General features: G+C 42.8%; 1 protein-coding gene across 1 annotated transcript in view; it reads left to right on the forward strand.

Annotated features, from left to right (window-relative positions):
- The window catches only part of HDAC8 (histone deacetylase 8), a 252,551-nt gene that overhangs the window by 209,193 nt on the left and 17,633 nt on the right, over window positions 1-25,725 (forward strand). The window contains exon 10 of the mRNA XM_037057687.1: window positions 22,199-22,304. Within this exon, the coding sequence (XP_036913582.1) occupies window positions 22,199-22,304 (106 nt within the window). The remainder of the gene's footprint in view (window positions 1-22,198; window positions 22,305-25,725) is intronic.

The raw sequence follows: 25,725 nt of genomic DNA on the forward strand, positions 1-25,725 counted from the left end.
CAACATGTCTTCCTCACTGAGCCTAATCATTTCTAGCTGTGAATTTAAAATGAGAGACATGTGACTACTCCTTTCTCTTGAACACTTAGAGGCCATTGTAGGGTTATTAATTGGCCTAATTTCAATGTTGTTTTGCTTCAAGGAATAGGGAGGACAAGGAGAGAGATGGGGGAATGGCCATTTGGAACAGTCAGAACATATATATTTATTGATTAAGTCTGCCATCTTCTATGGGTACAGTTCATGATGCCCAAAACAATAACAATAGTAATATCAAAGATAACTTATGACAGATCACCATAACAAACATAATAACAATTTAAAAGCTTGAGACACTGTGAGAACTAACGAAATGTAGCACAGTGACACAAAGTGAGCAAATGCTGGTTGGAAAAATGGCACCGATAGACTTGCTCAATGCAACCACAAATCTTCAATTTATTTTTTAAAACAGCAATATCCATGAAGCACAATAAAGCAAAATGCAATAAAACACGGTATACCCATGATAAAAATTAGAGTGAAAATAAGTAGATTAAGAGAAAAACAATAAAACCAAAAGTAGATTGTTTAAAAAAATCAACAAATTGACAAACTTTTAGATAGGCTGACCAAGAGGGGGAAGAAAAGAAAGAAGACTCAAAGTACTAAAATTAGAAATGAGAGTGGGGAACCATTACTACCAACCTTACAGAAATAAAAGGGAGTATAGGGGAATATTATGAACATCTGTATGTCAAAAAATAACATAACTGAAATGTAATGGACATATTCCTAGAAAGACACACACTGCAGAAACTAACTCAAGAAAAAAAAATAGAAAATCTAAATAAACCTGGAACAGTAGAATAGATTGAAGTAATAATTTTTTTTCAAAATCCCACAAAGAAAACCCCAGGCACTTGTGGTTTTGCTGGTTAATTCTGCCAAACATTTATAGACTTAACACCATCCTTCATTTAAAAAAAACAAACAAACAGGAGAATGAGTAACACTTCCCCATGCATTCTGTGAAGCCAGAATTACCCTGATACTAAAGCTAACCAAAAAATATCACAAGAAAAAAAACCTACTGATGGATGTATCTTATGAATATTGATGCAAAAATCCTCAAAAAAATACTAGCAAACCAAGGCCAACAATATACAAAAAGGATTATACATCATGACCAATTAGAATTTATCCCAGGACTGCAAAGTCATTGTAGCACCTGGAAAGCAATGAATGAAATACAGCATGTGAATAGAATCAAAAACAAAAACATAATAGTCTCAACAGGCACAGACGAATCATTTGACAAAATCCTATACGCTTTCATCATAAAAACACAACAAATGAGGATACAGGGGAACTTCTTTAACCTGATGAAGGGCATCTATCAATAATCTATGTCTAATATCATACTAAAAGGTAAAAGACTGAAAGCTTTACTCCTGAGATCAGGAAGAGGACAAGGATGTCCACTCTTGCCCCTTCTCTTCAACATTGTGCTGGAGGTTCTAGCCAGGGCAATTGGGGGAAAATAAATAAAAAGCATCCAGATGGGAAAAGAAAAAGTAAAGCTGTGGCTATTTGCAGATGACATCATTTTGTATATAGAAATTGCTAAGGTATATACAAAAATTTATTAGAGCTAAAGAATGAGTTCATATGGCCAAAACTGAAAAATACTGACAACACCAAATTGTGGCAAGGATGTGGAGCAACAAGAACTGTCAGTCATTGCAATGGCAATGTATAATGGTACAGCCACACTGGAAGACAGTTTGGCAGTTTCTTACAAAATTAAATATACTCTTACTATATGACCCAATAAATACTCCTTGGCATTTACCCAAAGTAGTTGAAAACTTATTTAGACTAATTTTATTCATAATTGCCAAGACTTGGAAGCCACCAAGATGTCCTTTAGTAGGTGAACAGATAAACAAACTGTGTTACATCCAGACAATGGAATATTAGCACTAAAAAGAAATGAGCTGTCAAAACATGAAAAGACTTGAAGGAACCTTTATATTACTAAGTGGAAGATGCAGCCTGCAAAGGCTACATACTATACAGCTCCAACTATATGACATCCTGGAAAAGGCAAAACTATGGAAACAACAAAAAGACCAGGGGTTGAGGATGGGAGAAGAGGTTGTTGGGGAGGGAACACAGCCTTCTTAGGGTAGTGAAAATACTGTATGATAACATAATAATGAATATATGTCATTATTTATATGTCCAAACCTATAGAACATACACCAAGTGTGAACCCTAAGATAAACGATGGGCTTTGGGTGATAATGTTGTGTCAATGTAGGTTTATCAGTTGTTACAAATGTACCACTCTGGTGGGGGATGATGATAATGAGGGTAGTATGCATGTGTAGATGCAGCTGGTTTATGGGAAATCTCTGTACCTTGCTCTTAATTGTACTGTGAACCTAAAACTGCTCTTAAAAATGACCTTTTTAAAAAAAATGAGTTCAGGAAGTCCACTGGATATAAGAACAATATTTAAAAATCAATTATATCATCATACATTAGCACAAAACAACCCAAAATGTACTTAAGAAAATTCCTATTAAATAGTATCAAAAAGAGTAAGATACTGGTAAATATATTGAACAGACTGAGTGTAAGACTTGTACACTGGAAATACCAGGACAGTGTTGAAAGAAATTAAAGGCATATATAGGATAGATAGATAGATAGATAGATATAAAGATATCTGTGTTCATGGATTTGAAGACTTAATATTCTCAAGATTACAATGCTCCCAAAATTGACCTACCTATTCAACATAATCCCTATCAAAATCCCAGCTAGTTTCTCCGTTTTTAAAAAAGAAATTGACAAACTGATCCTAGAATTCATATGGAAATGCAGGGATCTGGAATATCCAAAACAATTTTGAGAAACAACAAAGTTAGAAAACTCACACTTCCTGATTTCAAAACTTACTCTAGATCTATAATAGTCTAGACAGTAGTACTGGCATACAGTGAGACATATAGACCAATGGAATAGAAAAGACAGTCCAGAAATAAACACATGCATATATGGCCAATTCATTTTTTGTGAGTGCCAAGACTATTCCATGGAAAGTGAATAATCCTTTTAACAAATGCTACTAGGACAACTGGATTTCCACATGCAAAAGAATGAACTTGTACCCTTGCCTCAGACCATATATAAAAATTATCTCAAAATAGATCGAAAACCTAAATGTAAGAGCTACAATTCTAAAGTCTTAGAAGAAACACAGGTGTAAATCTTCATAACCCCGGATTCATTTCTTTGATATGACACCAAATAGCCAATGTGCTCTTACCACAAAAATAACATAAGTTGGACTTCATCAAAATTAAATACTTTTGTGCTTCAAAGAACACTGTCAAGAAAGTGAAAAGACAACCCACACAATGAGAGAAAATATTTGCAAATCATATATTTGATAAGGGACTGACACCCAGAATATATTTTAAAACTCTTGCAACTCAATAATAAAAAGCAAAATCACCCAATTTACATATGGGTGAAAGAATGTGAATTGGTATTTCTCTAAAGACATATACAAATGGCCAATGAAAAAATAAGGAATTGTTCATCGCTAGTCATTAGGGAAATGCAAATCAGAACCACTATGAAATATAACTTCATTCTTACTAGGATGGCTATAATCAAAAGATAGACAATAGCTCAGTGGATTGAGTGAGGGCCTGCAAACCACACGATCGCGGTTCGATTCCCAGTCAGGGCACATGCCTGGGTTGCAGGCCGGTTCCCAACAGGGGACCCACAAGAGGCAACCATACATTGATACTTCTCTCCTCTCCTTCCCTTCCTTTCTAAAGATAAATAAATAAAATATTTTAAAAAAATAAAAATAAAAAAGATAAACAATAGCAAGTGTTTGACCAGCCCTGGCTGGCGTGGCTCAGTGGATTGAGCACTGGACTGTGAAGCAAAGACAATAGCAAGCATTGGAAAGGATATAGAAAAAATAGAACCCCATACATTGCTGGTGGGAATGTAAAACAGTGTAGCTGCTCTAAAAAAGTCTGGAAGTTCTTCAAAAAGTTAAACATAAAGTTACCATATGACCCAGAAATTTCACTCCTAGATATATAACTTCATATGTTCACACAAAAACTTATACACAAAATTTTACAGCAGTATTATTCATAATAGCCAAAAAGTAGAAACAATCCAAATGTTCATCAATTGATAAATGGATAAACAAAAAGTGGTATATCTGCACAATGGAATATTATTTAGCCATAAGAAGTAATAAAGTACTGATACAAGCTACAACGTGGATGTACCTTGGAAACATGCTCAGTGAAAGAAAGCCAACACAAAAGACTGTATGTTATATCATTCCTTTATATTAAATGTGCAGAATAGGCAGATCCATAGATATAGAAAGATTATCTGTTAGGGACTGGTGGGGGTAATGAATGCTTAGTGGGGATAGGGCTATTTTCTAAAGTGATGAAAATATTCTGAAATTAGATAGTAGTGATGGTTAGACACCTTGTAAATATACTAGTGAATATCTGAATTGTGTACGTTGAAATGGTAAATTATATCTTCAAGGGAAAAGAAAGACAGAGGGACAGATTTGGCCCATGGACAATAGTTTGGCAATCCCTGATCTAAAGCAATGGTTTTTGGAATCACAGCTCAGAGATAGAATCCTAATTTTCAACTTATGAACTTTGTGACCTTGGATAAGTTACTGAACAGCTTTAGGCCTCATTTTTCTTGTTTATATAATGAAGGTATGCACAGTACCTCCCTTTACTGTGTGAGGATAAAGTTAGGTCAAATACAGGGTGGGAGGACAGGTTGTTCATATGGAAAATAATACAATAACTAAAAATAATAATAGAAGAATAAGCTGTTTCGCATACTCACAACTGTAAACTTGTGTTTGCCCCACGCTGATAAGCTCTGTGAAAGCACTCTTTCCCCAGAGCCTAGAATTGGCTTGGGATCGATATACATGAATGAATAAGTAAAACATTTAGAGCAGTCACTGGCTCACAGTAATAAATAATAATAGCAAATCTTTATATAGCATTTTATGGTATGCCAGGTACTATTTCAAGTGCTTTGCAAAACTTCAGCACATTTTAATACATAGCATTATCATTAAATCCATCTTCCAAATGAGAAAACTGAGGCACAGATAATGTAAGCAACTTGCCCAATATCTCACAGCTGGGAAAATGAAAATCCAGGTGGTCTGGCTCCAGAGTCCATGCAACAAATGTAGAGTGTGAATATGGTTATTAATGTCATCATCATAGAGTTTAATACATATGCAAGTATACTGATCCCATTTCTCCCTTTGGTATCTGAGCACATTAGCACTTCTATTTCCCTGACATTTGATTTAAGGTGAGGATGCTTCCCAAGTCTCCAGTATTCTGCTAGAGAGCATATTCATTTTTTTATCCATCCATTCATTCATGTCTTCATTAAGGGTGTATAAGGATTCTTACTATATCCCAGGCCCTGTGCCATATAGATATAAGAAGACATACTCTCTATCCCCAAAGAGCTCAAAGTCTAGTAGGGAAGAGAATTATAATCCAGATGGTAAGTACTGTAGTAGAGATTCATGCAAGGCTGCCGTGAAAGCAGAGAAGACCCAGGGGATAGTGTGGAGGTGGAAAGAATAAAGAACCTGTGAAAACTTCACAGAGGAAGTGGTACCTAGAGAGGAGTGTGGACTAATCAGGTGTAGGTGGGGACAATTAAGTAAAAAATGAGGTTGAAGTGTATTTATAGACTTAGAGGCCCAGGAGCCCTTGGTGAAACTCAGGCACAGAGTCTAATATCACCATATGCCAGGCTGCAGAGGCGGAACTGGTAAAGGGCCTATGTACCATGCAAGTGCGGTCCTGAGACACTAGCCAGCATTCTATATCCACCTTACCCTACATTATTTTCCTTTGCAACATTTATCACCATCTGACATATATCCTTGCTGTTTATTTACTGTCTGTCTCCTCCCATTAGAATGTGAGCTCCCTGAGAGCAGGGACTTTGTTTTGTTCACTGCTCTATCTCCTCTGCCTACCACATGCACACATTCCCCGGCTCTAGTGGGCACTCAATAAATATTCTTAAATAAATGAATGAGTGAAATCAAATGAATGAACCAATGTCCTGAGAGCTCTAGGAAAGACAGAGAGCATTAAGATACAGGCCTAACCCCCAGGAGCTAACAGGCTAGTAGGAGATCTGACACGTGGGCATGAGCACCTATTACAGTCTCTCTTCTTTCACTTCCTGCCTTCTTTCCCACAACTTTCAGACTATCCTCTGACCTCTGACTTCAAGCTCCGTTCCCTCACACACATTTATTCACCCCATCCAAGGCTTTGCACTCCCCGGCAGTGGCCCATGCTCCAACCCATACTTGCCTATTCTCCTGGCTCTGCTCATCCAAAATCTCATTCCTCATAGCTGCCTGCATCTGCTAGGTGTTAGCATGATCAAACTAATTTTCACTAATGTATGAATCACTGCCAGAAGAGTCTAAGGTATGTTTTCTGTAACTTTTTGTTATGGAAATTTCAAACCGCATAGGCAGCAGAGAGAAGAGTATAATGAACCCCCATATACCCAGTTTCAACAATTATCAACATTCTGCCGTTATTATTTTTCTATTCCCCATTTTTTATTGACATCTTTAAAGCAACCCCTTGGTGCCCTACCATTCCACAGTTCCTGGCCTATAAATATTTCAGTATGTTTCTCCAACAGGCAAGGACCTTTCCTTAACCACAATACCATTTTCAAACTTAACAAAATTATTCATTCCTTAACATCATCTACTACCAGTCACTGTTAAGTTTTACCCAGTTGTCTCACAGATATCTTTCTGCATAGGTTTGTTCAAATAAGGATCCAAACATGATTCATACATTAGGCATATACCTTATAGGTTTAAGGCCCCTTGGCAGGATTTCAGGGCTTGTGGAAAAGTGGGAGCTAATCAGACCAAAGCCCCTCTGAACATCCCAGATTCCCTAGGAACCTCAGGGTGGAGAAAGGAGATAGCCATCAAAGTTCCTCCTCAGATTCTTTTTTTGTTGTTTTCCCCTCAAAAGAGATAGAGGTATTGTTACCTTGGGGCAGGATAGGGAGGGGAGAAGAAGGAGAACCAGAAAAATGCCTTGCAACTAGTTCTGCCTCCAGTTCAGATACCTCCGGTTACCACCCCCATCTTGCCTGACCTTAGAAATATTTGGTTCTGCTGTGTAAAAGTAATTGTAATTGCAGTCATCCCTGGGAGCTGCTTAGCATTATGCCTAATTACAGTACAGCACAATAATCATTATGTGTATCATTAAAGACGTGTCAGATTGACTTTGTCATGAGTTTTATTTAATTTCAATACAAGACTGTTCCAGTGCACACAACCTTCAGAGTTTGTTGCTCCTGGTCCCTACCAGGGAGCAGGAGGCCAGCTGTCAACAAGTCAGCCGCTGAGCATCCCATCCTGTCTCATCCTGTCCCCTCCCTACCATCCCATCCCGTCCTGTCCTGTCCACTTCCATGTGCACCGACTCCACTGCAGCCTAGGCCGGAGGTGCCCACCCACCTGTCCTTCCTCTGCACAGGCTGCACATCTGGGCTTGAGGCAGAGTGATTCACACTTACAAACAGAAACAAGCAAAACAGCAGAACCCTACAGGCTCTGCCAGCATCAACTGCTGCTCCCCGATACCCCCATCCCCAGGGATCTCGATCAAGCTTCTTATTGACTCAATCCATGCAACATCTTTATTATTCTCCCCATTTGGGGGCCGGGGAATGTGAGAAGAGCCGATGTATCCACAGTCATCGAGTTCCCCATTAGAAGAACCAGGAGAACCAGAGGCTATGGCTGGTAAGCCAGAGCTTCTGTGAGAACCAAGCTAGGTCAGGCTCCATCTAGGCATTTATCTCTAGGAATGGATAGATTTTCTATTTTGAAACAAACGAAAACAGTGCTATCTCTGCTGCTGGGCAACTTCCTGAAAAGCAAGCACATGAGATATTAGGGATGGGAGTGGAGAGTAGCACCTCCCCAACTCACGTTTGCAAGTTGTGGAAACAAAGTCAATAGCCTGGATGAAGAGACTGCCCAGGCCTTGCCTCATCAGTACATTGTTAGGCAGCCTCTGCCAGCAAGTTTCTTGCTGCTTGCCAGCACTGAAGCAGTTGCTAATCAGGTAAACCAGTGTGGAAGAAGCATGAATAACATATCAAATCACTGCCTAATGAGCCTTCCCTTTGGGTCCTGTGAAGATCCAATAAATGAATTTGGTGCATATATGTGCCAGTGCTCATCCATTCAACCAGCCTTGAGTGAGGGCCGTCTTTCTGACCTGCTCTGTGCTAAGTAAAGCTACCATGTGGCTCTTGATTCCGAGAGCTGCACTTACAGCCTAATGGGGAAGCAGGGCATGTAAACAGATGTGGAAAAGCAGGCAAGGGGGCTGCAAAGGGCCTTGTGGAGGCACAGAGGAGGTAACAAGAAACTCTGCCTTTGGAGAGTCAGCTAAGATATCAAAGAGGTTACACTGGAGCTGGATCTTGAAAGGTGAGTAGGAATGACCTAGGCTGAGATGGGAGGCCTGGGCTTTCTCAGCAAAGGGAATGGTGAGCCGAAAGGCAGGGAGGTGTGACACAGCATGGAGGCACCCAGGATCCTCTTGCAGATGTAGAGTAAACAAATGTCCATTAAGGTACCTCAAGGCCTTAACAATTTAAGGTCAGACTTTCCGCTGAACCATCACTCCACTTTACTGAGTCCCATCCTTTGCTTCAGTGGGCTGTTTTTGTGCCAGCCTTTTGGCCTTTTTGCAGTTCCCCTGCACTTATCTGAAAAGCTGATGCACTTCAATCTGTTCATTTGAAAGTGTGCACCAATCACATTAGCCCACTGAATGGCTTAGCTATACATTGTGGGTTTCTTAGAGCAGTAAAAGGAGGCCTTTTCCCCCTAGAGTCAAGCCTAAGGGAGCAGAGCAGTGGCACAAAACCTCTGAGGACACCTGGACTCCATGTGCCAGACCTTTGCTGCCCCGTGCCCTCAACCAAATGGTCTGTTTGTTTAGCTGCTAACTGCTGACTTCATTAGAGGAATGTTAAAACTCAGTTGGTTTGAGCGTGGCAAGGTAATGAATTGTCCTTGGATGGACTGTAAAGAAACTATTAGGGGACGAGCCTCAGTGTACCATTACTAATCTGCTGATGAGATTCGACCCCATCTAGAGCATTAAAGACACACAACAGCCACAGACTAGGGTTTTTGTAATAGAAGTGAACCCCCCCACCCCCTCCATAGGTCTAGCCTCTAAAGCTTTTCACAAAATTGCTTCTTCCGATCCTTATACACAACACTTGAAAGTTAGTAGAGTGAGCAGTTTGTGTCCCCATTCAACAAATGCAGAGACTGAGCCTTGAGGGGTTAAGTGATTCCAAGTGGTTCCAAAGTTATTGAGAACCAAGCCTCTGATTATAGTGCTGGGAGCTTTCCTACTGCCCTGAGCTGCCTGCTGCTGAGCCAGCCTTTCCCCCAGGGCAAGATGGGTGTAGCCAGAGGCAGCACTCACAAATTTCAGGACAGCACAGTCTTCAGGCTCCCTGAGCTGTTTACAGCACACCCACATTAAGAAAAACCTCCAGATGTTTGCCATGTTAGCACCAAAGTAGTACAGTAGAAAAAGAGTGATGAAGAGCAACCTTGGGAAGCAAATGCACCTCCAAGATGTTAGTTTTTCACTCCCTTCTTACTTGCAGGATCAGGTTCAACCTGCATAAATCTATTTTAGTGTATTTTAATTGCTTGTAAACCAAGTGTTTCCTGGACATGCCAGTGACCATGAATAATTAGAATCATTTTAATGACTGGGTTTTCAAAAGTGAATGGGAAAGCAGACAAAAAAAGGGCTGCTCAGAAGGGAAAGTGATTTGTTAAAGCCTGAGTGGGAGCGTTGTCTCGGCCTCCTCTAGTTTTGTTCTGCTTTTTTCATGATGTCACTAGAGCCACCTGTTTTTCAGCTACTCTGGCTGCCCTTCAATTTTTTTTTAAGATTTTATTTATTTGGGGGGAGAGAGGAAGGGAGGGAGAAAGAGACGGAGAGAAACATCGATGTGAGAGAGAAACATCGATCGGTTGCCTCATCTATGCACCCCAACCAGGGACTGAACCCGAAACCCAGGCATATGCCCCGACCAGGGATGGAACCAGCAAACTTTCACTTTGCAGGTCGATGCCCAACCCACTGAGCCATTCTGGTCAGGGCCCTTCATTTTTATGTATCTCACATGTTAAGTAATGCCAGCTGCTGACAACAACCGGGCTGAAGTGGCCACATGGCAGAGTCAGTCATTCATTCAACAGAGATGTATGGAGTGCCTACTATGTGCCAGACCTGTCCCAAGTCTCAAGGATAAAGAAAATAATAAGGCTCAGTTCCCAAATTTAAGGAGGATACTGTCTACTGGGGGAGGCAGGCACATAAACAATTACACTACAATGTGATGAGTGCTAGAATAAACAGGTCGACACCAAACAGTGGGAACGCAAAGGATTAAACTTCTTCCATCTGAGGGAGTCGAGGCCACTGCAGCAAAGAAGCAACATTTAGCAGGGGCTCAAAGGAGTTGACCGGATAAACAGGAACAGGAAGAGATACTATAATTCAGTGTGGCTACAGTTTGGAGGCCATAGCCCAGGCCATGGTGTGAGATAAGACTAGAGAAGTTGGCTGGGCCAGACTGTGAAGGTCTTTGCATGTCCTGCTTTAGAGTTTGAACTTGGTCCTACAGCCACTGGGGAGCCAACCACAGCTTTTAAGCAGAGGGAATGACATGATCCAATGTGAATATGTGAAAGAAAGCTCAGGGAGGGAGAGGGACAGGGAAATCAGCTAGAGGTTCACTCAGCACAGCTGTACGTCTTCCCTCTAGACTCCAGGAGCTCCTTGATTGCATGTCTATCACAGCACTTAACACAGAGCATTCCAATTAGTGTTTGCACAGCTGTCTCCCCCCACTCCTTGAGGGCAGGGCTGAGTCTCATTCATCTTTTCATGCCCGGGAGACTGGCACACAGGAACGCTCAGAATCAAGTGGATGTTGGTGTCAACAATGGAATCAATAGGTTCTAAGCAAGTACAACTTTGATTTGCCTCAAGTTACCACTCTGTTGGCTGTATCAGAGATAAATCCTACTCATGGAGGATCAAGTCCACCCATGACTTTTCTCCTGCCTCTGACCGGCCCCTCAATGTACCCATCACAAAGGAAGGATAGGCTGTGCTACTCAGAGAAGACAAGAAAGTTGTTTATGGAGCTGGGCTGGTATGACTTGACCTAGTAATGTGTTCTTTCTCATAAATTAATTGTTGATGACTTGTTTCAAATATATTGTTATTGTCCTCATTTTGCTCTTTCCGTCTTTCTTATCTTCCCTCCCTTCCTACTTAAATTGTACTTATCATTCAAGGCCAGTTCAGTTGCTTCCCATCTCCTCCATGTACCCTTATCCATTAGCCAGCCCCCACATGGAGAAGAATTCCCATTTCAGTTTCCATCGCTCCAGAGAAATGACTCACCTCTAGCATTCATCTTGTCATAGTTATTCCTGTACCTGTCTTCCTTCTTTATTAGACTGCAGGCTCCTCAAGACCAGGGATTATATTCTTCATTATGGTCTCCCAGCACCTGCCACCTACATCCTGCCCCAAAAGGTAACCAGTGCGAGTTTTCAAGTAATACCCAAAGCATACAGGGTGGGGCAAAAGTAGGTTTACCATTGTTTGTAGGGAAAAATAATACAAATATTAAGAAACAATTATACAAGAATAAGCTCTGTGTTTCACATACAACGGTAAACCTACTTTTGCCCTACCTTGTATTGTTTGCTGTCCAGCTGTCCCCTGGAAGGTAATGCCAGTGTTGGGAATACCCTATGCCTTTCACTGTCTTGTTGCACACAGGTAATGTTTTTCTTCATCTGACAAGTGGCAAGGGAAAAAATTATTGCTCATCAAGCAATGGGAATATCTCATAGACACAGAGATCCTTTAATCTCTATTTCATGTATTTTGAAAGCACACAATCCACTGATCCATTCAGTCATAAGTTCAAATCTTTGCTGAAGAGTTTACTGTATGATGGGATTCACCTATGGTGCTGAGCAAACAAAAAAAGAAGATGAACATTCTTTCTGAAAAGATGTATACTGAATTGGCTCCACTTGGAATACATTAAGCATCAAGTGCCAACAATTCGAGTTTTCCACGTAGAAATGTCCAGCAGACAATTAAAAACGCAAGTCAGAGGCTGGTGATAAATACTGGACCCAGAGATGTAGGATCTGTAAATAGAAGTGATTAAAACAACAACAGAGTGTGAACTGATTCAGAGAGAGAGAGAGAGAGAGAGAGAGAGAGAGAGAGTGCTATGAGTATAGCCTAGAGACACCCACATTTAAGAGACAGGTGAAGGAAGAGGATCCTGGGAAGGAACCTGGGAAGGAGCCTGAGAAGGAGCAGGGAGAGGAGTGGTGGTGAGAAAGAAGACGGTGCCAAACATGAGGGTGCAGTTGGTGATGTGTGCCGGAGACAGCTCAAATAGGGTGAGTGATAACTGAAAAGAGGATATTAGGTTGGGCAGTTCAGAGGCCACTCTCAGTTTCTTAAAACAGGAATAGCACAGAGGACTACATTTCTCCCCAGGCCCCTCCCGGCCACAACGTACTCCCATGGACTACATGACAAACTGACCATGGCACATTCTCACTGAACTTAGACAAGGCTCGGAATCCTTCTCAACAGAGGGCCCTGAGCAGCTACTACTAATCCATCAGGGTTGCCAACAAGTTGAAATCTCTTTGCCATCCTTCTTCTGGAAAACAGTTCAGGGGAAGTGTGAGGAAGAAAGAAGCCAGACAGCAGTGGGTTGTAGTGTCTGAGAAATGAAAAGGTCAAGGTGGTGAAGAAAAGAGATCTTAAGAAATTTAGTGGTGAGGGAAAAGAGAGAAGCAGTTGCTTGGACTAGTATAGGATCAAGCCTGGGCAGTACTCACTAATTCTCCAGCAGAATCTATGGTCAAGGTCATTTCAGTACTTGCCCAGCAGCAAGATAAGGGAAGCAAAACCCCTTCCTCCATCCTCACCCTTTGTTTAAGGAAAAATTTGATGTAAACAAAAACAAACAAACAAACAAAACCTCGTTTCCAAAATATTCATTTGATTAACAGATATATAGTATAACCAGAGTTGGCACTGCACATATTTATGACAGAGGAATTCTCTCTAATAGAAATTGGAGAATCGGCAGTGAGGTGGAGAAGGTTTGATAGTCTTGGCCAGGGCCCTTCCCACAAACTCCTGAAACCACGCACCAAAGGAAAACCTTGGTCTGAAGGGAGACCCCTAGTGAAGTGGTGGCCACCGTACCCTGGTCTCTTATGTCTCCTCCTCCGTACCTCCTTCCTTTCCTCACCAATTTACTGCCCCCCCATTTTATTTCCTCTCCTTTCTATCACGCCTGTCCCCACCTCTCTTTCCTACCACTTCTAATTTCTCATTCCTCCCTCCTGTCTTCCATTTTTCTTAGTCTCCTTCATTTAGATCCTTCTCTTCTCGATCCCTCTGCTCTCTTTCTGGCTTTAAGGTTTACAGACACAGGGTAAGCTCTTTGAAATTCACCCACATTCAGTCTTGAATGGCATTTGTAGAGAAATCCAGTTTTGCTACTGTCCATTGCATAAAAAACTCCTGTTTCTTTGTAGAGTTGATAAAGCACAAGAAACAATAATCATGATCATGATCATGACATTTACCAAGCAATTACTATGCACCAGGTACTGCTCTTAAGTGCTTTATATGAATTAACTCACTTATGGTCACAACAACTCTAAAGAAAGGTATGTCCCATTACTATTCCTATTTTCCTAACAAGAAAACCAAGGTACAGAACAGTTAAATAATTTGCCTAAGGTCACAGAGCTGGCAAAGGGTGGAGCAAAGATTTGGGGCTCATACTCTATGAATTCCAGAAATGTCACTCTTTAACCACTAGGCTTATTGTTGCATGGTATCATAGAAAGTCCACCGAGCTGAAAGTGCAAAGCCCTGGGTTAAACTTCATATCTGCTGCTTTAGCACTATTATCTTGGTCAAGTCACCTCATTTGTCTAGTGCCCCACACATGTGAGGGCATTTTTCTGTACTTAAGCCAATATCACAGTTAGGCTTGGACTCATTTTTCTGCCATTCCTGTGATGATAGCATCCATCTCTAGTTAGATTTTCATCTCCTTGAGAGCAGTCATCTGACCTTATTTTTTTGTACCCAGCTTCCCCCTGGCTCAGGGCCTAGAATAATGCTCAGCACCCTAATAGAACACGTGCATATGCAAATTGCTGTGGATTGGCTAATATAGGAACCTTACTGAATGCACGGTACACTAAAGGGCTATATACGTTTCTTCAAGAAGCCTCTACGTACTTTAGCTATTGGAATACGACTAGTTAATATCAGCCATATTCTTTGCTTAAATATAATTGATGCCCAAATAAGCTAACATTTCTTTGGTTTACCTGATTATTTTGCTTGATAAACATTTCTCTATACCAATAGTTAAAATGCCGTTAAAACATCTAAATAATAACACTATTTCTGTGCCCTACCTGCTCATTCACTTATTCAGCCAAAACAGTTCTTGGCACTGGTGAATGAGCTTCCCAAGAAGCAGTTTCTAAGCCCCAACTCGGTGTTCATGATGAGGAGCACAAGTGGGATACAGATATGTCTAGATGGGGCGCCAGGTTTTTATCCTCACGTCTACCTCCTCGTGTAATACTCCAATAGCCCATATCTCCCAGACTCAGGTGCACCCCTGGACACCCCTAATTGTACAGGCAGTTGCCTTTAGCATGCCACTTCCTTACCGTTCAGTCCAACAACTAATGGGGTTATTATTTTTGTTTGTGTTGTAAAGCCATGGCAATAGAATTTACTCCTGATAATACCACCACAATTTTGTGTCCTTAAAATGTACCATGAATTATATTTATAGTAACCAAATTTCCTGTAAACAGAAATGGGCTTTTTTTTCCAGGGAAAGGAGGGCTTTTTTTTTTTGTTTCCATCATGGTTGGGTCCAAGTTCTTTGGTGTAGTAATTGGTGATCTAGGAAAGGTGGAGAAGCATCGTACAAAAGCATGTTGTGGCTCAAAGTGCTGGTGCTGTGTTATTCTGGTTTTAATGAATTCTGTTCATAGGGTGAGACAGGACATGAAATGCTCTCCCTGGTCAGGCCCCTCATTCTAAGTCACCAGCACAGCCTCCCCAACTGAAGACAGGGCAAAGCCTTGGGGGTCTGTAAGAGAGATGGGCACTGACCTTGGGCTTACCCCGATAGAATAAACCTCATTTTTAGGAAAGGTAAACCTTGAATAAACAATAAAAATTCAAGAGTGACTTGGAATATTACAAAAAGGGAGCTGGCTAGAAGCAGCGTCATTGTATCCTGTACTAAGAGAGAAGGACACCAGTTTAGCCACAGAAACATATTGCCAGCATGTCACGTGCATACTTTTAAGCATCTTTCTTATGCTGAATCTCATCCCTAAGACTCTATGAGATCTCCCTTTACTGTTCTTTCTTCCTCTCTGTTTGCTCTTTTTGTTTTTGCCTATTCACTGGATCTTTGTAACCCCCTACAACCTTCGTTCTTGGCTATGACCTCACTTCTACACACTCTCATCACATCTCCAGCTGCATGCTAGACATGGTGACTCACATGCATTGCTGTCATTTCAAACCCAACTAAATCCAAGCCCATCACCTTCCCATGGGCAGACTAGCTCTTCCTGCTAATTCACCTCAGCTCTGTCAGTGACACTGTGATTCTCCCACTTACCCATACTCAAAATCTTGGAGCCAACTTTGACTTCTCCCTTCTCTCCTTTCCTTCACATCTAACCATTTACCAAAGTCCTGATGAAACGATCTACCTTCACAACGTCTCTGCCCATTCTCTCCATCCCCACAGCAATCACCCTTTTCCAAGCCCTTGTTATCTCCCCTCTTGAATGACTGCAGTAGCCCCCACACTGGGCTACTGGACCCTTGTATGCTATTCCCAGGTTTTCTAAGGCACAGCTCCAGTCTTGATGCTGCCTCAGTGCCTGTCACACCAAGTCCTATGTCCTCAACCTGGGATTCAAGGCTTCCCATGGTCTCCTTTGCCACCTTTAAGCAACTTAGAGTAATTGCTGGTCCCCAGACTTGTCCTGCATTCTCTTGCCTGCACTGACTACCCCTACTGGATCCCAGGTTTACTCATTTGAAATCACCCCATCCTTTGAGACCTTAATTCTCAAATCTCCTCAGAATCCCAGAGGCATTTTATTTCATTCATTCAACAAACATGAATTGAGCGCCTATTATTTCCCAGGCCCTATGCTAGTAGCTATAGGTAATATAAATATGAATAAAACAGTATTCTCCCCTTGTGACACTTTGGCTAAGGGACCAGAAAGATGGACATAACTAACTCTAACTCCTTAGCAGGCTGCCTCTGACTCCCATCCTATGGGCTCTTCTCCTTAGCCACTAAATATGCTTAAAACTCTCCCATCTTAAAATACCCACCTTACCCCAGCCCCATCCCTATATCAATCGCCTAAAAAAAGAGTGTATACTTACCATCATTCTCATCTTCACCTCCTGCCATCCGACTCTTCAGCCCACTCCAGTCAGGCCTTGTCCACACCTTCCACTGACTTTGCTGTGGCAAAGCTTTCCTTCCTATGGACAAATCAGAAGAATACCCCCCTCTTATTTAACCTCTCTACGATATCTTAAATTGTCACCAGCACTGTCTCTACTCTCTGTCCACCTCTGAAATATTGGCTGTTTCCCATGATTCCTTCCTTGCCTCTCTCCTTATTCCGTAGTAAGCCTCCCCTGCCAGCCAAGGGGCAATTCCTTTATGTCATTGATAATCCTCACATCCTTAACATATATCCTGTATCTTCAGCCCAACCTCTCTCCTAAATTCCAGACCACTCTATCAAGGTCCTGACCTTCCACATGCTCCCACTAAACTCCCCTCACACACCAGCACCCCACTACAACACTCCTCCTCTGCCTGTTTTCCTCATCCCATTAATGCACCACCTACACAGTCAGAAATCCTTGACTCTCTTCTCCCACACTTCCCACATCCAATTCATTGTTTAGTCCTACTGATGTTATTTTCTTAAGTTTTTTAATCTCTCCATTCCTCCCAAAGCTATTGCAGTTCAGGCCCTGTTGCCACTCATTATGGCTCTAGGACCAGCCTTCTCACTGATCTCCTTACTTCCATTCCTCACCTCAAATTCCATTCCATTCTGCACCCTGTAGCCAGTGAGTCTTCTGAAGTACACAGCTGACCTTTGCATTCCCTCATTTACAAGCTCCCCCAAGTTTCCATTCACTTACTGCACATATAGTTATTTACCACCTACTAGGTGCAAGCACGATTTGGGGGATTGGCAATAAAGCAGAGAGCAAAACAATGATCTGCCCTCGTGGACCTTCTAGTCTGGGATAAGGCCAAATGCCTTACTCAGTATGGGGAGCGGCAGCACCTACTATGAAACTCATGCCTGCCTCCCCAGCCTTGTGTCCTAATTCTCTTTATGCCCTACCTTTGAGCCATAGCAAATTAATTCCAGGGCCTTAAATGTGCTGTTCTGTTCTATTCTCACTGCCTTTGCCCAGACTGTCTTGGAAATGCCTGCCTCCCACCCACCACACACCCTTTGCATTCCCCCCACCTACACAGTCACTTTCTTTGAGGTAATTTAGAGGCTGCTATAGGTAGTAGTGATCTTCACAATGACCCAGGTTCAAATCTCAGCTGCACATACGGTAGCTGTATGACTTCTGTCAAGTTATCTGACTGTTGGGTGCTTCTGATCCTCATCTTCAAATGGAAATAATTATAGTACCTCCATAAGAGTTGATTGTGAAAATTAAAGAAGTCAATTCATAAAGAGTACTTTAGGTGCCTGACACACAATAAGCCTTTAATAAATGTTAACTGTTATTACTTTTATTTTTGGTATTGTTATTATTAAATTTCTTATCACACTATTCTATAGTAATTCCTCCTACTGAATGTATCTTACCATCTTTGTGCCCAATAACTAACTTAGTCAGGCACATAGTAGGTACTTAATAAATGTTGATGAAAGGATAAATGCATTGACTAATCCAGGTTTGTGGTTTGGTTTCCTCTGACCAAATAGGATCATGAAGGAATAACAACAATGTTAAGGCTTCTTCTGCACACCTTTGTGACCAAGTGTCTAAGTGTATGCTGTTGGAATTGCATGAGCAAGAGCTGGGGAGGAGTGGGCAAGAAAGGCATGTTGAGCTGGGCCAAACTGAGCAAGAACTGAGCAATTTTCATTTCTTTATTCATTGACTTTTGGGTTGAGAAGGCATTAACAACTCTAAAGTAGCTATTACCTTCAACTCTCATCCCTCAATCCCACCTCGTACTTTCCCCTCTTCCAATACCATGTTCCCCTCAATATGTATAAACTGAAACTCAGAGAGCAAAAGGAGTGATGAGGGAAAGGGGGATGGGATGGAGAAGGGATCTAGATCAAAGCTAGCGTTTCCACTGGAAGGCCACCGACCTCTTTCATCCCCTGCTCCACCTGTCTGGGAATGGGATTGCTGCTTGCCCATTTCCTTTCCTCTTTAGGGCTGGAGGGCAGTTTCAGGGTGGGGCCTCAAGCTATTTCTAGTGCTGGCCAAATCCCTCCACCCTAACATCTCTTTTGCCTTATGTGATCAGATTTCCTTTTCACCTCACCAGTAAGTAACAAGTGGCAGGAGCACAGGGCAGGAAACTGTGAGAGAAGTCAGCTTCTTCTCCACTGGGCCTGCGCAGAGCTAATGGTTTAAACAAGTGGGGAGGACCCTGGGGCTGCTGGACTTTGTATGGCAGGAGGAATAGACTCTTCTGCATTGCAGCCCCAAGTGCTTGGCCACAGGGGAATAGGTGAGGCACTGGTTTAGCAAGGGCCTTTTGCCCCAGGAGAAGGGAAATCACAGTACTGAAGTTCTGAGAAGTGCATATTATCTCAGTGATTCCTAACAACCCGACCAGGTCAGAACTTATCATCCGTCTGGTAGCAATGATGAAATAAAAATTAAGAAACTCTCCTGAGGCACGCCACTAAACCCCAGTATGAAAATCCAGCCCTGCCTTGACTCTAAAGCCAGGACTCTTTCTACCTCATCATGCTGCCTCAAGAGTCTAGAAAAGCTGTTAATGCTATGAGTTGGCTCTTTGCATTATTCCACATAATTAACTCAACAGCCAGCTAAACCTTTTGTGTATTACTTTAATTCAACATCATTTTAAAATAAAGGTTTAAAGAGAAACTTTAATGATTGGAGTTCAACTCTACAGGCTATGCAAAGAGAGTGTGACAGAAGATTCTGCCTTTGCAGTTTTTAGTCCAGTGGAAAAGACTTAACAAGTGCAAAAACAAAAGCATAATATAACACAGAAACAGGGAAATGCCACGAGAGGGCCAGAGGTGGGGGATAGGGCACCACCTTTGCCCTGCCTCTCACTAGGAAAATAGAGCCTCTGCCTTCCTAGTGCCTCTCACTTCCCACAGCCCCAAGCAGAGCCTCCCAAGGCAGGGACCAGCCAACTGCAATGTGGAAGTGGATCACAAAACTGGAACTTTCAGAAATCATCTGTGTCCCCTAGCCCAAGAATAGTGCAAATAACCTTGACCTATGAATTATATTTGATTGCGGAAGGTGGGGAGATATTTAGGAACCAGGCTTGGCTAATACCTACAGCCAGGCTGCTTCACCAAAGAATGGGTTATTTAGTGGTTAAAGCCAGATGCTAATGCAACCAAGACAAGAGGTTCAATCCCAAGCAAGGTGAGTTCTTTTATATGGCAGTTCTGGCCCCAGCTGACCATCTTGTAACCACGTGTTCTTGGTCAAAGAGGGGGCTAAAAATAGGAGAGTGCCAGTAACCATGTAGCAGATACTCACAATGAGGACGTATTTTTCTAAACACTCAGCCCCAAACAGACAGCTCCCCACATGTCTTGCTGACAGGAGCAGCAGTGTTCCTTTCATAGATGGAGGCAGCGGTTCCCTCCTCCTATACCTCAGCAGGGCCCCCTGCCTCTGATTCTCAGAGCACTGTGATGCCCGTGCTTTGGGTCTCCCAGAGTGGCTGCTTCATTACAGCTGCCTTTCCTCTATTGCTCTCTCTAAACCCATCTTTCCATACCCATGAAATGAGTGTACTACTTGACACCCTCTGGAGGAGAGGCCACCTGTTTGAAGCCTTCTCTTCCAGAGCCAAGCCACGAGGTCCCCAGGCTTAGACTGAGGGGCCCTCCTTGGTTAAAAATACAAGCCTCTCGAGTTTCTTTGATCATAACGGGGGGTTAGTTTCTGGATGTGTCACCAGGTAATCCCTCCTGTATGTTTCACATATGGGTTTGGTAGAGATGATCTCTACTCATGGCCTCTTCTATCTCTAGAACTCGGGACCTCAGGCACAAGACGGTAATAACTCCAGGAGCAAGGAACTAGGCCCCTCTCTTCATTCTAGACCAGACGCCCCAAAGGGGACATTATAAGCAAAGGCACATTATAAGTCTTGGGCATTTTTCTATTAATTTAAATGTGCAGAGTTTTCTGTCATGGATATGCATCAGATTACTCCCATGGATTCGACAAAGAGGCTTAGAATCCCCAGAGATTGTTCCACAACCTCTTCCACAGATGTACATCCAGACTCTTAACAAGGATAATATGGTGGCAATGACAATAGCCCTGGATTATTTTTTAGAGGCTCTTTGAATGACATCAAATTCCTGGCACATATCAAGGTCCCCTTTTTTTCTCATGCCCTTTGTACCATTTTTTTTCCTGTGGAATTTGAATTTCCCTGGCTTACTTACGGCCTAACAATATCACTATTGAAAGCACATAATGTTAAGGACCATATGCTCTCTCTCCACAGAGTGTGCACAAATACTATTTCTGTTAAAAACTAAACAGAAATAGCAGCTTTGCATATTTCCCATTCAAAGACTTACCCCCATTGAATGATTCCCTTTGTCATTGAGTGTTTTCCCCAAGCGGGCCCCAATAGAGAAGCTGAATCAGATATTGTGACTTACCAAAGGTCACAAGGAGTCATCTAGTGAGCTAGAAATAGAATCCCAAAACCTTTATTTTGATTCCCTGAATTTAAAAACAAATAAACTCTACTACGGAGAAAGAAAAACTGAAGTAGAGAAACTAGGCTTGTTTGACATTCTCGGGTCAGGGAATTCAAAACAGCCAGAACTAACAGGCAGCTGCCATGGTCTCTGAGGACTGATGACATGGACAAGACCTGGGCCCTCTCTGCCTTCAAGGAGCTGATAATCCAGTGTGGGGAAATCGGGTCATTGGTGAAAAATCTCTCTCCTAAGCAGAATGTGCTTGTGAGCAGCTAGAGGAACCCAGAGAAGGTCTCGTCCATCTTCATAGCCCCCCACAGCAGCTGGCACAGTGACCTGCAGGGGCTAGGCAGGCAAGCACTGTCTATTCGTTGACCGTGGGCCATAAGAGAGGCACTAACAGAACACTCTGAGAATTGGTGGAGAATGAAGGACAGCTTTGTGAAGAAGGTGACATTTGAGCTGTGCCTGGAAGGATGGGGTGGCTTTTTTTTTTTTTTACAGGCAGCAGGGATTGGGGGAGGAAAGAGCAATGGCAAAGATCCTAAGGGGACAGGACAAAGTGTGGTATGATTTGAGAGAACTCAGAGCAGGCCAGTGTGGCTGGAGAAGAGCCCTAGAGAGGCAGGAAGAGCTAAGGCTAGAGAGAAAAGTTGAGACCTGAGCAGAAACAACCTTGAACAACAAGCTAAAGAATGTAGCAGTAGATTGTCGCTGGAGGTTTTAAACAAGGGGAATGGCACCACCAGGACAGGGCTTCCTGCTGCATTCTCCTGCCCTGCCCACCTGGGCCTCCCTGGCCTTGTCAATAGTGGTGGGTTTCTTTTGATTGTACTGTTTGTATGTGGTTTGGTTTGCAGGTTTTCTGTGGTTGAGTTTGTTTTTTTGGCCTTTCCCTTTTCCTTACAGTTTTTCACAGCATATGGTCCTGATTATGTGCTGGAAATCACGCCAAGCTGCCGGCCAGACCGCAATGAGCCCCACCGAGTCCAGCAAATCCTCAACTACATCAAAGGTGAGCACCACCCCTTGATCCTGCCCTCCTCATTCCACCCAGCTTGAGGTGGCCCATCAGTGGGGCTTCCCCAAATACCATTTGTCTTTGGGTGGCTAATTGTTTCACTGATTTGGAAGGAAACCTCTTCTTGGCCTATTAGATTGTGGTGGGGATTCTACACTGGCCACTCTGGTTGGGATTGTCATTTGGCCAGCTAATATCACCTTCAGGGACACAAAAGGTTCAGCTTTAGGCACCTCCAGTGGAAAACAAGTTCTAAAAATGTGCCCTGGAATCCTTTTCCTTTCAAAAGAGCAATGGTAAAACCCTCTTGAGATGAAGTAAGTTCAAGTCAATTCAGACTTTCAGGGCAGGGTTGGGGGTTGCTCACAAACATTCTGTTCCAGTGGGCTCCTTGGTCTATGAGAGCTTGAGAGACTGTGGGCCTACAATGCATAGCCAGGGATTCGGGTGCCCTGGGCGTAGGCTCCCCAGTCTTACCCAGAGCACTGGAGATGGGGCTGTGGCCCTTTCCTTCCCATCTCTAAAGCTGGCCTACAATTATTCCGGCCTCTGGACAGAGAGAAAATGGCAGTCATCAGGTTATTGCCCTCTTGATCACACTGTCCACTAGCTGTTTGGGGATGTTGCCCTCAGTTTTCCAGTAGAGTCCCCCTCCCAGCCCCAGCTGCCACTTCACAACTCAACTCACTTTACCTTTTTAAAGTAAGTTTCAGCATCCGCTTTCCTGTTTAATTAAATTTGTATATACTTGTGAATATTTTTTTGGATCCTAATTATTTGCAGAATTGAGAAGTCAAGGGTGTCATGTTGCTCATCCCAGAAGAGTGAAATCCTCATGTTTATTCATATAACGACCAAGAAGACAGAGCCAGTTCTCCTACCTTTGAGTCCCTCATTGGAAAAGAATTCAGCATGAAAGGATTCCATGCCAGAGTTAGTCTGAGGGGATACATTGTGTCCTGAGGTCTTTGCCCAGAGCTATATTAAGACCCTATTTTCTGATGGAGCCCAGTCTGACAACAGCCAAGTCCATAGGCAGGAACTCCATGTCTTAGGCTTCTTTGGTTAAAAAAAATCCTAAGCTCATAAGTCATAGACTCACAAGGTTATGCTTACAGCAATGTTTATTGCCTCTCTAAGGTGTTCCATAGCCCTTAGCCTTTTCCTGACCCTATAGTTTCAGGCCACCTCCCTCTGGTCTCTCTTTAAAAGGGTCCTAGACAAATAGGAGCTTCTTCCAGGAGGTCATTTGGGATGAGAAGAGGACTAGAGCTCAGGTTGCTAAAGGTCTGGTTGAAGAAGCTGGGGTTTTTTGAGAAAAGAATACCTAGGGGCATGTGGTCTCTACTCCATATCTTTGAGAGGCTGTCACAGACCAGAGGGTGTAGACAAGAGTCAATATGGTCTCATGGTACAGAGCTAGGTAGGACTCATGAGTAGGTATTATAGAAAGGCAGATTTTCATTCAGTAGAAGGAAGACATTTCCAATCATTAGAGCTGTCCAAAGTGTTACTGCCCAGAAAGACATGAGGTCTCTGTCACTGGAGACTTATAGGTAGAGACTGGACAGTCATTTGGCTATCGAATAGTAGAAGGGCTCCTGCACTGGGGGAGGGTGATTGTACTAGATTATTGTTAAGGCTCCGTCCAACACTAAGATTCTAAGATGCTGTTCATTAAAATGAGAAAAAATAAAAAAACAATTAAAAGTATGATGAGAGTGCACAGATTCATAGATGAGTCACAGTGGTTGTTACAGGGAAGAATTGATGAGGAGAAGGAAAGAAACTAAGTGGCTGAGAGTGGGCAGGGAGGAACCAGGAGAGGGCAGGCAGCAAGTAGAGAAGGTATAACATATTAAGCATCTTCAGATTTTCCATTTAGCTATCCCTTGCATATTGACAAGGTCCTGTGTTCTAGCCATGCAAATGAACAGAGCACACAAGTCCAGAACCGAAAAGAAATTCAGCTCAACCTACAAGAAATTAGAAGTCCAAATGTTGCTAAAAATGGCCAGGCTAACCTGCTGTTCTGAGACCGTGCCCCTCCAGCCTTGTGACGCATGCTGCCATCAGATAGTGCGTTGCCATGACAATGGTCAGTGTCGAAAGGCTGCTGAATTTTCTACATTCTGAAAGATTTTCCTGAACCTGCCTACAAGATTGTCGTTTATTCTTGCATATAAAAACCTCAGCCAGGCTGGCATTTCTCCCCCCACCTCCCTTTCCCTTCCCCCATTAAAAACAAAGGTTGGAGGACACAGGCACAGATTGATTTGGGGAGGTGGGATGGCGATGAAGGAGCTGATAAAGTTCCACTCTATGGGGGGGAATTTAGCTAATGCGTATAGTTGAATTTGTTCAGCCTTTGAGCTTGTTTTTTTCCTCTTTCTCACCACATCCCTTAGAAGCACAAAAGATGGGATTTTGAACCTACCGGAGATCAAACCTGAGGTGGTTCATCTTACAGAGATGCATTCCACATGCTACAGGATGACTGGAGGGACAGGCAGATTTAGACTTCATCTCATCCCATCTTTTCAGCCCATTAATCTGTCCAAGAGGGGGGGAAAAGACAAAAATAAAGACACGGAGAGTAAATTCAAACTTTCAGATGTATACAGAGAAAAACTGTGTTTTGCTCCCACAAATTGCTCTTCTCATGCCAATGCATCCTGAAGATACGTGTTATTGTTCACAGGAAGTGTGGGTCAGAGTGGATCACTCAGCCTAGCTCATGACCGCTGCTGTAAAATCATCTTTGCCCCAGCTTCATGTGCTCAAACTTGTTTACCTTTCCTCTGGTTGATGCACTCCGGAGTGGGCTGGCTCACAGTGAGCCTTCTAGAGTTGGAACTGTGCTGATGTGATCAGTCTCCAGAGGGAGGTGGCTAGCTCCCCAAGACTGAGTAGCTCTGTGTCTCTGTGTCTAAACAGGGGTAAAGGTTTTCTAGTCCCTGTTACTGATAACATTTAAATCACGTAAAGGTCCACAGGGGGACAAAAGCTTCATGTTCCAGCCTAGGCCCAACTCTCTGGGGGTGGGGGCAGGGAAGGGAGGGTGAGTTGTGCACATGTATGTGTTGGAATTATAAGGTTTCTACACTTGCTCTGAGTTCCCAGACTCTACCCCTGGTGTGCTTGTGGTAGAAAAGGAAACAAATGGGGCCAGGGGACAAGAAGGAACGTAGTAGGGAGTGGGGACAAGAGGCCTTGTACACATCTGCCTTTTCTGATCCTTAATTAAGGTGGCTTAGTATGACAGCCACTCCAGTACAGGGTTGGGGAGATGGGCCACCAAACTAATGTGGGAGTAGGGAGAGACAACACAGGTGAAATAACAATAATAATAGCTACTATTTGTCTTACAGATGAGGAAACTGAGGCTCAGAGCAGATAAATGAGCTGGCCAAGG

This window comes from Sturnira hondurensis, unplaced genomic scaffold (assembly GCF_014824575.4).
Source record: "Sturnira hondurensis isolate 20B ecotype Veracruz unplaced genomic scaffold, ASM1482457v3 Scaffold0000982, whole genome shotgun sequence".
Lineage (NCBI taxonomy): Eukaryota > Metazoa > Chordata > Mammalia > Chiroptera > Phyllostomidae > Sturnira > Sturnira hondurensis.